This window comes from Antennarius striatus, chromosome 10, assembly GCF_040054535.1.
Source record: "Antennarius striatus isolate MH-2024 chromosome 10, ASM4005453v1, whole genome shotgun sequence".
NCBI classification, from domain to species: Eukaryota; Metazoa; Chordata; class Actinopteri; order Lophiiformes; family Antennariidae; genus Antennarius; species Antennarius striatus.
The window spans coordinates 11,951,036-11,964,521 of NC_090785.1; the positions used below are offsets into that span (position 1 = coordinate 11,951,036).

General features: G+C 41.3%; 2 protein-coding genes across 3 annotated transcripts; both read right to left on the bottom strand.

The window, feature by feature from the left end:
- Positions 1-1,134: 1,134 nt before the first annotated feature.
- LOC137602522 (ubiquitin-conjugating enzyme E2 K) lies at positions 1,135-6,565 on the bottom strand. 2 transcript variants are annotated; one of them, XM_068325343.1, is made up of 7 exons: positions 6,228-6,565; positions 5,567-5,660; positions 5,278-5,336; positions 5,059-5,141; positions 3,880-3,979; positions 2,452-2,580; positions 1,135-2,359 (listed from the first exon to the last, which is right to left on the bottom strand). In XM_068325343.1, exons 1-7 carry the CDS (start codon positions 6,288-6,290, stop codon positions 2,285-2,287), a joined length of 603 nt encoding a protein of 200 aa, XP_068181444.1. In that variant the 5' UTR covers positions 6,291-6,565; the 3' UTR covers positions 1,135-2,284. The 2 variants fall into 2 exon arrangements, with proteins under 2 accessions (XP_068181444.1, XP_068181445.1); XM_068325344.1 differs by lacking the exons at positions 1,135-2,359; positions 2,452-2,580 and adding an exon at positions 3,747-3,773.
- A 1,053-nt stretch (positions 6,566-7,618) lies between these two features.
- klb (klotho beta) lies at positions 7,619-13,460 on the bottom strand. Its single transcript, XM_068326476.1, has 6 exons — positions 12,702-13,460; positions 11,245-11,758; positions 10,883-11,151; positions 10,530-10,786; positions 9,457-10,385; positions 7,619-7,986 (listed from the first exon to the last, which is right to left on the bottom strand). The coding sequence occupies exons 1-6, from the start codon at positions 13,458-13,460 to the stop codon at positions 7,619-7,621; spliced, it is 3,096 nt and encodes a 1,031-aa protein (XP_068182577.1).
- Between the last annotated feature and the right edge of the window lie 26 nt (positions 13,461-13,486).

The following is a 13,486-nucleotide window of genomic DNA, read 5'->3' on the forward strand; positions in this document are numbered from 1 at the left end:
AAAGAGGACATGAAGATAGTTGGTGTAAGAGAAAAGGATGCAGAAGACAGGTTTAGATGGAGGCAATTGATTCGCTGTGGTGACCCCTGAAGGGAAAAGCCAAAATGAAAAGAAGAAGACTGAAATGATTCTTGTAGATGGTATCTGTCACTGCTCTCCTGTCTTGGATAGCAGGAATCATCCTGAGGTGTTGTAGGCACTGGAAACAGGGTTTCAGTAGGCCTATAGTCATCTCTACCCAGACTCCCGTCCTGCAGTGAACCTAGTGGAAGTTCTGTTGAGTGTCTGAGTCAGAATAAACGGTCAGCAGCCTCGCTTGGTATGGGTAACCCCTGACCCCCAGCAAAAAAAACCCAAACATCTAACTCTCCTGTAATGTAATTCATTAGAGTGGATTAATGGATGGAGACAAGTGAATTATTGTGTTAATATTTAGGTTACTGACCACATTACAGTCTGCTGCTCAGGTAAGATTGATCATACATCCGAGAGTCAGGAACTGACCCAGACCTCCAAATCAGAAATGTAGTCTGCAGCATCACACATGATCTAGACTGATGTTAGTTGTGATGCAGTCTTTAACATGTTCAAACAGCCAATCTACATGTACCATGATGGGAATGTGGATACCATCTATGCAGCCAATTACATTTGGAAATTCTAAAAGAACTTGAAGTTACTAATCCAATTCTGAGGTTGCAGCAAGATGTTATGAAGATAATATAATTTGAAATTCATTTACCCGATTTCTACATCATTCACCTGCAATCCTGTGGAACTCCTCGATTATGACAGAGTTATTTCCAGAGAAATAGAAAAACTGGGGTAAAAGTTTCAAGGTGACCTGACCAGGTTAGCTTCAGAGTCTGTTACTGCAGTAACAAATCAAGAGGTAGGTCAGGGTTACTCCTCTAACTCTGGATTAAGTTACCTCCCTTTGTGAAACCAAAATCCCCAAATTCAGGGTTAACTTACCCAGGTTTTCCACTAAACCTGCTTTGTGGAAAGGGCCCTATAACTCGCTGATTTAATGTTTTTCTTTTATTGTTTGTGTTCACTTCCTAGAGTAGAAAAACTTTTCCAGTTCAGAAGGCTCATACAGCACTGCAAGAATATACCACGAGACAGAATGAATTAATTTACACAGACTTTAATATCTTTATTTACAGATGAATCATTGACAATTATCTGTAGGCATAGTTAAAATTATGCAATATTTTTCAAACATTTTTGAACCAGTTCCGTCTAGGCTTATGACAGCTTGCAACTCATTTTGTTTTCTTGACTTTGATTTTGCTGTTTAAAAACAAGCAGCCAAATCTATTCCAACATGAGGCCAAAACCAAATAAAACATTTTTAAAATGTAGGGTGAGGACAGGTGAGGTAAGCTGTGTCATGGACAGGTGCGTGGGATTGGGCGCTGGTGTTTGCTGCAGGAGTTTTGGATTTGTCACATAGTTGATTAGGGGAGAACGTGGCATGAGAACAAAAGATGGCGGCAGTGAGAAAACCGACTGACACTATGAGCTGGAGTCCAGGACAGGGAATGAGTCTAGTCCTTACAAGACCAGAATTAGTTCAAATACTTCCAAAGAATGAACAAGACCGTAAACCGAAAGGGTCAACAAATTTCAATTTACTGCTCATTTTGGAATAACCACAAATTACACAAAAACATCATTTCTTGTGTATAAGTAAGCAACAAAATTAAAGTTGCAATGCTTGAGGTAAGAAATGCTGTTAAGTTTTGGACTTGACTTATTCCCTGGTTACCTGTAACCAGCCCAAAGTGTGGAAAAACAACAGCCAAGGATAACGCATTCTGAAATACTTTTACTCTCTTCCACAGCGTAGTTTTAATGGCTGAAAGCAAATGCACTGCATAGGCAAGGATAAGCCGCCGACAGCCACTTCTTAAACTCAGTCAGAAAAGCCGAGACTGGTGGGCGCGGGTGGTCTTAAACGTGGCATTTGCTTCAAATAGGGTGAAAGGTGATTGAACTTGACTGTTGGACAGAATGGAATGTTGAATAAACTTAAGAAACCAGAGGTTAAGAGCTCACAGAGCGATAGGAGTGTGGTACAGCAGAGGTGATGAGCAGGAAAGAGACTCCACATAAGAGGAAATGGGCGGAGACGAAGGGAAGCATGGAGATGAGAAGTCCACTGTGAAACAGAGGGTGCAACGAGGGACAGACACCTTGAGACAATGGGAGTTTGGAGGAGAGAGCATGTCAATGTGTGAGATGGGGCTCAACAGGAACATGACAAGCGTGTCAATATTCAGTTGTTGAGCAGTAGCTCTGTTGCAGTCTCTACGTCCCAGGATTTCGATGACAATGCCACTATTACTGCATTCTAGGAAACACACAAAACACATTCTGTATTAAAAAAAAATCAAAAAACAGTTTTGTAGTGCACAAAGTTTCCACAAGGTCACAAAGCCTTACTTCTTCAAAGCCCATGGAACAGAGTTTGTCTATTTTGTGTCTGTACTCTGGACTGGAGGCAGGAGCGCCTGCATAGACATACGACCAGAGCTTCGCTGTCTGTTTGAACATCTCTGGGTTCTGCTTGTACTGTGTGACAAACAGATGGAGAAACAAAAGGTGTACGTAAAAGTTTTAGCATTCCAGAAGCAGAAGAGAGCACCTATGACCCATCTGGAACACACTTTTACCAGAAACAGAATTCTGTGAAAGTTTAAGGCTTCTGTCAATTCTAACCAACGTTTGGTTGCAATTCATTCACAGCAGGAATAGGCTCCAGCGTAAACCCATGATCTGCATGTCTGAAAAGTGAATAAATACGAGACAATTACGATCTTGTCTTTAACAAGATGGATGAAATGCTATCCTAGTAATATCTTTTTCAGGGTCATTCCTGCTTTGAGGGCTCTACTCTTAAACATCTTTCCATCAGTTTAAAATGTTTAAAGCACCAAACAGCTGCTTACACTTCATTGGTGTTATGTGTTCAGTAGGGGAATAGCTTGACACTTATGCACGATTTCACAACACTTTCATTCAACCTTTAGTAGAATGTGCAGGCAGGTCATCCACACAGCCTTTAATGTTCAGCCATTTGTCAAACCATCCATAAGAATTTGGCACTGCTGACACAGAAGATGATATGTGAGGTTCATATCACAATTTCGCTAAATTCAGGATTGCGGTCTTCCGATCCTAGAAGTTTATTTACACTTTGTTTTTGTCAATAAATAGTTCAATTAAAAAAATAGAAGTGAAATATACCTCCAGTGACTTCATTAATCACATTTCTGTCTCTAAATCAGGAGGAGCAGGAAAAGCCCCTCCCACCATAGTAAAGTTATATTTTGTATTTAGTTTTAGAGAAACCTAACAGACTCGAAAGAGAATTAAATTAGAAGAAAATGACCGTCTGTTATTGTTTCAAATTCCAGTTTTATTTTTTTAAATATTGATGTCACTGCATTTTCGTATTTTTAGCACACTGCTATTATTGTAGTCTGCCTTCATCCCACCCCTAGTGACATTTTCACATTTAACTTCATATATGTTATAACCTTTCATTTAAGAGACTGGCAGAAAACTTTTGTTTCTGTTATGCCTTTTAATTTTAATTCATTACAAATAAGAGAAAATTTTTAAATTTAAAAATATAAAATATTTAAAATACAAATGCTAAATGGTCTTAAATAGCAGAACATACATTTTCATTGTTGCACTGTTGTGTGAAGAAAATTGTGGGGGGAACAAAAAAAACTCAACATTTCTAGAATTCATCTCATCTGCGATGACAAGGAAGACAAAAAGTGTATACACGTTACTCTGCAAAAACAGTAAAACTGCATATCCACAGTATATTTGTAAAACAAAAAACACGAGCACCCTCACCTGATTGGCTACAACTGCATCCTGTGGATCATCTGGTTCTGCGGCTGCAAGTAAAGCTTGTAATGACAGGAGGACTGTCCGAAGTGTCATAGCTGCTGCCCTGAAAGGACATACAGGAAACATTCAAAAAATTTCTATTGCTGGGTGACGTTAACAGAGTTGTTTCCAGTATGACAGGTTATCAGGTTCACTAAATACCTTAAATCTTATAGTGTTTGAACAGGTTTATCACTGTAAATCATGTCAGCTGTAGTTATGGAAGCATAGTATTTATTTTTCTTAGCTGATATACATAATCTGTATTTTCATAGAATCATCAATTTAACGCACAATAAAGGGAAAGAAAGGCTAAGAAATTATGAGCAAAATGGTGAAATATTATAAGTTAATATTTCCTACCTACAATAACTTTCCTTCTTCCAGAAACATGTATTCCAATTTAATGAGATAAATATATACTGACCATTCTTCTTTATGGTTGATTACAAATTAAACAATAATCAGGTTGATTTACCTACTTTTGTTTGCTGTACTTGACTGAATTATAATAACTTCAACTTCAGATCAGTGCATTTTGAATACGATTAACTTGAAGCCATTTGAGAAACGTCTGAGTGATATAAATGTGAAATTATAAATATATAATATGGTCAAATCGATCAAACAGACAACTGTGCAGCAGTAAGTAATTGGGTTTCTTGTTTGTTTTTTTCTAAACTACAAATAAAAACAGTTTCGAAAAGAATTCTATGTAGTTTTATTCTGAATCGAAGTGATGTCTAATGGCCTCATTTATTGAATTACACATTTAACCCTGCAATGAACTGGTGTCTAATCCAGGGTTTATCCTGCCTCTTGCCTATAGCCAGCTGAACTGATCTTCAAGAAGATGAAGGAATAAGTGCATATTTTACAAGCATAAAGGAAATTATTCTAACCGTCAACATCAGCCAGAAATAAAAACAGTGAGCCACCAAAAATGACCTGAAGTGGTTCTGCCATTCTCTTTAGTGCCAATATTGTATCAGGCCTGAACACCTGTCCATCAAGACTGAAAACATGGCATGCAACTATTTTGATCACTGCAGTTAACAACAGCTGTCCATCAAACTGTGAGATGTTTTTCATAATGAATGAAAAAAGTTGAAAGGTATACAGTGTTACTCCACATTCACTCACCACTGGTCTTTGAGAATGTCCAGACATATTGCACCTGTGACTGAGCTAATGTTGGGATGCCAGATCTTTGTGATAAACCGCACCTGAGACAATGATTAAAATCCAGACACAAAAAACAATGAGGATTCAAGGAGTATTGGAAAAGTTTTGGCATCTATATCAAGAAGGACAGGGATATTTTATCAGAAAATATAATGCATGATTATAATGAACCTTTACCTTGGGAGGATTGAAAGGATAAGTCTCTGGAATTTTAATTTCTAGTTGATATCTACCCCCTGGAAGGAATGAGAGGTGTCAGGGTTATTGAAGAACAATGACAGGTCTGTCTGAACATGCAATACGAAACTGGCTGGTATGATCAAACTTGTTCTGGTCCATATTATGTGAGACTATGTAGGATTAACAGCGAGAGTTGGGGCCTTTTTTGAAAAACAAATCACTCACTGACAATCCACAACACTTAAGGAGCTCTTGTGTTCAGATTAGTGTCTAAATGCACCCTTGCCTTCATATGGAGTGTCTGGTGGCCCCGCTATCTCCCCTTTGAGTTCTGTGAAGTTGTCGTCCACCAGCTCCACCTTTATCTGGTTTTTGCTTGTCTGAAGGAGTAAAAAGGGGGGGAAAAAATACATTTAAACTCCAGCAAGCCGAACTAAACTGCTGTCAAACCCCAAACTTGCTTATGCAGCAGAAATCGACACCTCAAGTTGACCTCAACTTGTTGCCCACGTCTTATGTTGCGTCCTGTTATTTAAATACGTCTACATATATGAACCTATGTAGACTTATGTAGACAAACGTGACGGCAAGCAACACGGACATCAGACTCCTACTAACAGAGCTAGCTCGGTTATCATTACAGGCATGGGACTTGAACCTCTACTGTTAACAATACATGCTGTAGGTTTCAGAGACAAAGCCCTGATGGTCAGATACATTGCCTGCTAACAGCTGCTACGCCCTTGGGTTTAACTTCCCCGCAGTGTCGTATTAAAAAACCAGTGCTAGTAAATAAACGTGAGGCTGGTTTCACTCCCGAGCTAAAGCTAGCAGCCTAATCACCGGGGAGCTGACAGCTGAGCCAGGGCGCGTCATTCAGATTAGCCCCGCAGACAAAAAAGAGGAAAGGGGAAGCCAAAACAAAGACACAAGACATGACAACCAACCTCTTCACTTTTGAGCACCTCCTTGAATTCCCGTTTTATCCTCTGAACTGCGATGTTGGCCATGGTTCCCCCGGGTTCCCGTGTGCGGTTGGGGCCTCGCCGCCGTCCGAACTGACTAGCTAGTTTGTTCTGCGTACAGCAGCTCGGCACTTTTTAGATGTAACCTTACAAATAACGGCTGCAACGTTGCTCACCGTGATAGCAGTCAGTACCGAATGTCAACGCGATGTTGAGTTGGGTCAAACTAGCTCAACATGTACCTATCATCTCAATTCTGTTATGGCACGATGGTTGGTAGTACCGAAAACATTTTAATACCAAACTGCATGTAGTCTGGAGGAGAGGAGGTCATGTGATCTGTATTGCCAACCTGACCGGCTTCTCTCATTGGTCGATCCATACGCCATCGTCATTAGTATCAGTATTGGTGTTAGTACTGTATTGTATCTGTATTTGTATTATATAGTCTTTCCCAGTACTAGAGTAACTATTTCTCATTCATTTAATGATTCTAATGAAATCAATGTGTCTCACATACACATTATGCAAATCAAAGATAGAAAAACAGTGGTTTTATATGACTGACGACAGCCAGAGACGAGTTTAAAGTATATTATTATATTCCTATATTCTTATATTACTATATTCCCATATTCCTATATCCTACAGGCAGAGCAATAAACCAGAACAACTCCTTGCTCAAGGGGGTGGATGGGCATCAGGCAGATGTGTTTCATGCTCAGCTGGTAATTTTGCAGCGTCGCAAACGTTGCTGGACAGTACATTTTGTTTGTTTGTCTGTTATTGTTTGTCTTGTTTGTTGGGTTGTCGGAGTTCTTAAACAAAATACGTGTTTTCAGTTGCTCAAAGAGACCATTAGGTGGCATCATTGTCCGATAGAATAGATGACTTTCCACAGAGCAACAGACTTTCCACAGTTGAAGCTGAGATAACATCTTGTTGCACTACTTACATTCATTAAGGGAATATTTTAGTCTAATCGCCACAATAAAAATTTCCATTCAACGACAGTATTATTATGACGCTACAATATTTTCTCCCCAGGTGATGATTAAAGTTTTTGTGTTGGTTAAACCTTCTCCTTTGTGAATACTACGGCTCATATGATAGAATTTCATCTTTTGTAAAAAAAAATTTAGCAACTTAAGTAAATGCAGAAACACAAACAACATAATTGCTTTAACAATTCTTAGTCATTATTCTTAAATTATGCTTTATTATGGTAAAGTGGATACTTCCTTTTCTCTTGTCAACTGCACATATATGAGCGTTATTGGAACAAACAAAATCACATTCACAGTTTGTCACTATATGATGGTGTCACTACAGCCAGCACTATAAATGTCCTAACTCATCCTGTTTCTATTCCTTTACATCCTGTTAACACCATTCCTCTTGTATCTTCTTTGTTTTCTCTTGGTGGTGATGACAAAGATGATAAGTGCTGTCAACATAACAGCTGTTATTAGGAGACAACCTCCAAAGAACAGCATGGCTTTGTCTTTTAACAACCATGTACATGTATAGCAAGGTTCATTTTGCTCAGTAGACCTGCAGGTCTGTGTGGTATTATCCTCAGGGAAACCACCACGACTGATGATCTCTCCATAAGCAGTAGTGGAGGCTTTAGCTTTGGATTGATGGTGGAGTGAGGTGAAGAGGCCAAACTGGGGCACATGTCGATCCTGCAGCCTCCACATGTAGAAGCCCTGCAAGTTGACTCCATCTAATTGATGAGCTGAACACAAATAGATAAAGGAATGAATGTGAAATAAGATTCACCCATCCACTTCCAGCAATATGACTAAACCAGTTTTGCTGTAATTTATTGTTGGAAAAACAGGTGAAAAACAACAGCTATGTGCAAAGAGAAGAAGCTACAGGCCATTAAGGGCAAACTTTGAACACTTCAATGATAAGCCTTATTGCTGAACTGGTTATCTCTCCTCTCCTCTTTTTTATGGCCTTCAGCTTTTTATAGTAGAAAGCAACATGACAATAAAATTTATTTTGCTGGTAGACATGTGCACTCTGTCCAGCTTATGACAGGGTGCCCAGAGAGGAACTGTGGTATTGTATGAGGAAGTCTGGAGTGGCAGAGAAGTATGTTAGACTGGTGCAGGACATGTATGAGGACTGTAAGACAGTGGTGAGGTGTGCTGTAGGTGTGACAGAGGAGTTCAAGATGGAGGTGGGACTGTATCAGGGATCAGCTCTGAGCCCCTTCTTGTTTGCTATGGTGATGGACAGGCTGACAGACGAGGTTAGACAGGAATCTCTATGGACTATGATGTTTGCAGATGAAATTGTGATCTGTAGTGAGAGGAGGAAACAGGTGGAGGAGAAGCCAGGGAGGTGGAGTTTTGTCCTGGAAAGGAGAGGAATGAAGGTTAGCCGCAGTAAGACAGAGTACATGTGTGTGAATGAGAAGGACCCAAGTGGAAGAGTGAGGTTACAGGGAGAAGAGATCAAGAAGGTGGAGGATTTTAAGTACTTAGGCTCAACAGTCCAGAGCAATGGAGAGTGTGGAAAAGAGGTGAAGAAGTGTGTACAGGCAGGATGGAACGGGTGGAGGAAAGTGTCAGGTGTGATGTGTGATAGAAGAGTTTCAGCTAAAATGAAAGGAAAGCTGTACAAAACTGTGGTGAGACCAGCGATGTTGTTTGGTCTAGAGACAGTGTCACTGAGGAAAAGACAGGAGACAGAGCTGGAGGCAGCAGAGATGAAGATGCTGAGGTTCTCTTTGGGAGTGACCAGAAAGGATAGGATCAGGAATGAGTACATCAGAAGGACAGCACATGTTAGAGCTGTTGGAGATAAAGTCAGAGAGGCCAGACTGAGATGGTTTGGACATGTCCAGAGGAGAGATAGTGAATATATTGGTAGAAGGATGCTGAGTTTTGAACTGCCAAGCAGGAGGCCTAGAGGAAGACCAAAGAGGAGGTTTATGGATGTAGTGAGAGAGGACATGAAAATAGTTGGTGTGAGAGAAGAGGATGCAGAAGACAGGGTTAGATGGAGGCAACTTATTCGCTGTGGCGACCCCTGAAGGGAAAATCTGAAAGGAAAAGAAGAAGACATGTGCTCCTGTCTCACAGCCATTAACTCTGAATATTATTTGTACTCACACAACAAACTACGGATCAGTGATGATCATTAAGAATTTACAGACTGAAAGAGATTTAAGATATGAAAATGGATGTCTCACCTTTGAGTGCTTCCTGTAGATAACTCCTGACAAAATGTTGCCTGATTTTATCCTCCAGAGGAGCCTGGTCATCTATACCACTGGCTGTAATAATGATAGGCAGAGCCTCTCCATATCTGTGTTTCAACCAGTTTAGGACTTTCCGCAGGCCCCAGGGTACAAGGGCCTGCCCCAGACCAGACAATGGCCAGGTCGGATCAGAAAGAAGAAGACAACTGTGATCAGGGGGCTGGTTCTTCTGTGAATTCTTCTGTTTGTGGGGATATGGAGAGACCAAACGGGTGGTAAAGTGATTCAGTGCAATAAAACTCAATGCCCCTTTCACCTCCTCCCTCTCAGTCTCAGTGAAGTCAGGTAGAGAGGATCCGTAGATACCCTCTTCTTCAGCTCTGCCCTCCAGGTATGCCTTCATTTCCTTAGGGTAGTCACCCTTGCTGTGCTTCTCATTTGTAGTTCCCAACAATGGGTCTAAGAATCGACCGAGTTCAAACAAAAGGAATCTCTCTGCTGCAGCTATATGCGAGTCAAGGAAGGGGTTTGCTGGTTCAGCCCAGTCAGAGTGTAAAGCCAATGAAACCAGTGCTCTCCACTGACTTGAGAAGTCTCTCTCATATAGCCTCCAGGCTTTTGCATGAGCAAGAAGAAGATTATGAGCTGCCCAATTCTTGTCATTCCCATTGGAATACACATCTACCAGTCTGTTAGGCTCATTGATTGTGATCCAGTATGGCACCCATGCTCCTAGCTGCTGGTAGCACAGTACTGCGTATTCTTGAAAGGCTTCCACTGTGCTGTAGTTGAGCCAGCCACCGGATGCATGCAGTGGCCCAGGCAAACCAATATTTGGAGCTCTGTGTGTAGGGTGGTAGAGTATAACAACAACGTCCACGTTCAGTTTTTTGAGTTCAGTCAAGATACAGCGGTAGTACCTTTTAGAAGCAATAAGAATATATAATTAGGAGTAATATCTGTAAGCAAAAGGAGATGGAAAGCAGATGATTGTGTATTTGTTGACTTTAGAAAACTTCATTGTAATTTGAGGACACATGTGAAAAACAGTCTAATAGTTGTACCTCAATGCCTCAGTGTTAACATTAGAAAGGTCTCCCTCAGGTAAAATCAGTGACCAGTTTAGGGCAAAGCGATAATTAGACGCCCCAGTGGACTCAATCAGGCGAAGATGGTCAAAAATGGCCAAGTAATCAGTGCACTGCGCTCGCCTGGTGAGGACTGTCACCCCTGGGACTGGATGGAATGATCCATCTCCAGTCAGGTTCCAGCTGTACAAATGGGTGTCGGTAAACTGTGGTGAGGAAGGGAAGAAATGCACCTAGAATAACAAAGGAGACAGACAATAGCATCATGGTGAAAAAAGACATTGCTTGTATTGTTGGTGTGAAATGTTTACTAGGATTCTATCTCTTGCCTGTAAAATGGATTCAGAAATACCCCAGTGAAATTTGCAGGGAAAACGGCCTTTGACCTCTCTGGAAGTTTCATCACTAGGGAAACCGTTATCAGCAACAACACGCCTGTAGTACTGAGCAGTGGTTTTCGGGGTCCTGGTTCGATTTGGTAAACTGAAATCAATGTAAAAAAGGCCTCGTCTAACAGTGAAGCCATCGGTCCACTCAAATCCATCCACCAATGACCAGACAGAGTAGCCAAATACCTGGACACCATCTAACTTAATAGCTGCAGAGGAAAACACAACATTAAGAATAGGGGGAAATGTTGTGTTGTTTTTTTACACTCTGTCTTTTATTTGCTTCCTAATTCTTTGCTTACCTTGAAGGGCCTGGTTGAGAAACTTCTTCATTAGGTAAATGGCCACTGTGTCCTCTTTTCCAACACTGGCTTCAGAAAACCAGCCTCCCTCAGCCACTAGCACCATTGGGTCCCCATACTCCAGCTTTATCCAGCCCAGTAGGCGCCTCAGGTCTGGGGTCACAGTTTGCCCATATTGAACAAGGCTTCGGCCAAGGCGGAGGTTGTTAGGGCCAAAGGACAGTGCGAAAAAGTCAGCTGTTTTCTGCACCAAGAGCTTCTCCTCGGGTGAGAATGTGGGCAAGAGGCCTCCATATTTGATTTTTAAAGAGATTGGGTAGTCCCCATTACCAAAGATAGGGTTGGCAAACCAGCCAACAACAGCCTCTATTGACTCCTGGCAAAGGTTAACATTAGCAGTTGTGGCTTGGCCTCTTTGAGGTTCAACCCAATGGGATCCCAAAACTATGGATACTTTTCCCTTCTGACTTGATCGGAAGTGGGTGTTGTAGGTGTGCCATGCTTTGGCATGTGCCTGGAAATCAAAGCGGGTACATTTTTAATGATGAAATACACTGTAGTGCATAATAGTAATGAGGCATCTTTCACAGAGGGCATTTTGATGAAGAACAGGCACCCATTCATTCATTTCCTGACACAGACACGCACAGAGACATACACTCGCATACACACACACACACACACACACACACACATTATTATTTTAATCATTGAAAACTTTTGTAAGAGCAACGATTGATTAACAAATATCAGTTGTTGCTTTACCTCAGTTTGAGCAAGAAGATAAAGATCAAAACAACAGGAGGACATCTTCTGAACAGAGGTGATTGTGTAATCACACAATTGCACACCACAAAATTACTATATAATCATACTATTTGTGCTGTGTTGTACACATGTACGGATGTAACCATATTATCCATGGTAAACTACACAGTGATTTTTAATGAGGCGTATCTCAATGACTTCCTCTCATAGACTGTTTCTCTTTAGCATAAATGTGCTGATGTGGCGGACTTTGACCTCTATTTCTTTACACAGTCTCTTTAAGTGTTCCATTTACTTATCATAACCCTGTCAAAATAAAATATGATCCACTTGTCATTGAAGAGATAAAATGAAAAGTGAGAAGTACAGCTTGGCAGAGCTGCCGCTGTTCAATGCCACAAGGCAGAAAATCAATCTTTACACCGTTTATTGATGTCTTTGATTGCAACAAAACATCAGGAGGAACCAATGCAGTCTGGGTTTGTTTCACCGTTGTGTGTACTTAAAATCATATGGAGGATACAGACACTAAATAAACCGATACTGTCGCTAAAAGTCCAAAGTATCTTCAGCGAAATTCCCGCTATGCTGACATTTACATTTACAGCCCATTATGTACAGCATGCAGCATTATTACAAACCATACTTCAGGCCCTGACAGATTTATCAATTGACCCTGTCGGACTTACCTTGATTAGATTGTGGGCCACAATGAGAGAGCCAGCAGGACCCCCTGTCTCTCCAGGAGCATGCCCACCTGTACCATACCCTTGTACTGCCACTAGGTATGGATTATGCATTGTGAGCCAGTATCTAACATGTTTCCCAAATGTGTGGAAACAAAATTTACTATACTCCTCAAACAGCCCCACCAGTGTTTCATTTTTCCAGCCTCCATGTTGCTCCTGCAGGGTTTGTGGCACGTCCCAGTGATGGAGAGTTACTATTGGCTCAATTTTCTTTTCCAGAAGTCTCTGTATGAGACGACTGTAGTGTGCCACAGCAGCTGTATTGGCTGGACTTCTTGCATTTCCATCAGGAAAGATTCTGGGCCACGAAAGAGAAAAAGAGTATGATCTTACACCAAGATACTCCAGTGCCTGAACATCTTCTTCCCAGCGAGTGTAGCTGTCACTCGTCACATCTGCAGTCTCCACAGCCAAATTAGTACTGATAGTGGAGTGGGTGAAATGGTCCCAGATGGATGGACCTTTCCCCTCCTGATTCCAGGCTCCTTCTGTCTGGAAGGCAGATGTCCCTGAACCCCAAAGGAAATCTGAGGGGAAGCTGTCATGAAGAAAAGACTGGACTCTGGCAATTGGGTCCAACTTAGGCTGTTGCCAAATCTTCCTGCCTTCCCCAAGAGAACAGGCTGTCTTTTTCCAACCACATACCAACAACAGAAATAAGACGCAATGACATGTAGGAGGTAAAAGATGGTTCAGCATAGTGAAGCAGTCTACCTTGTTTCAGA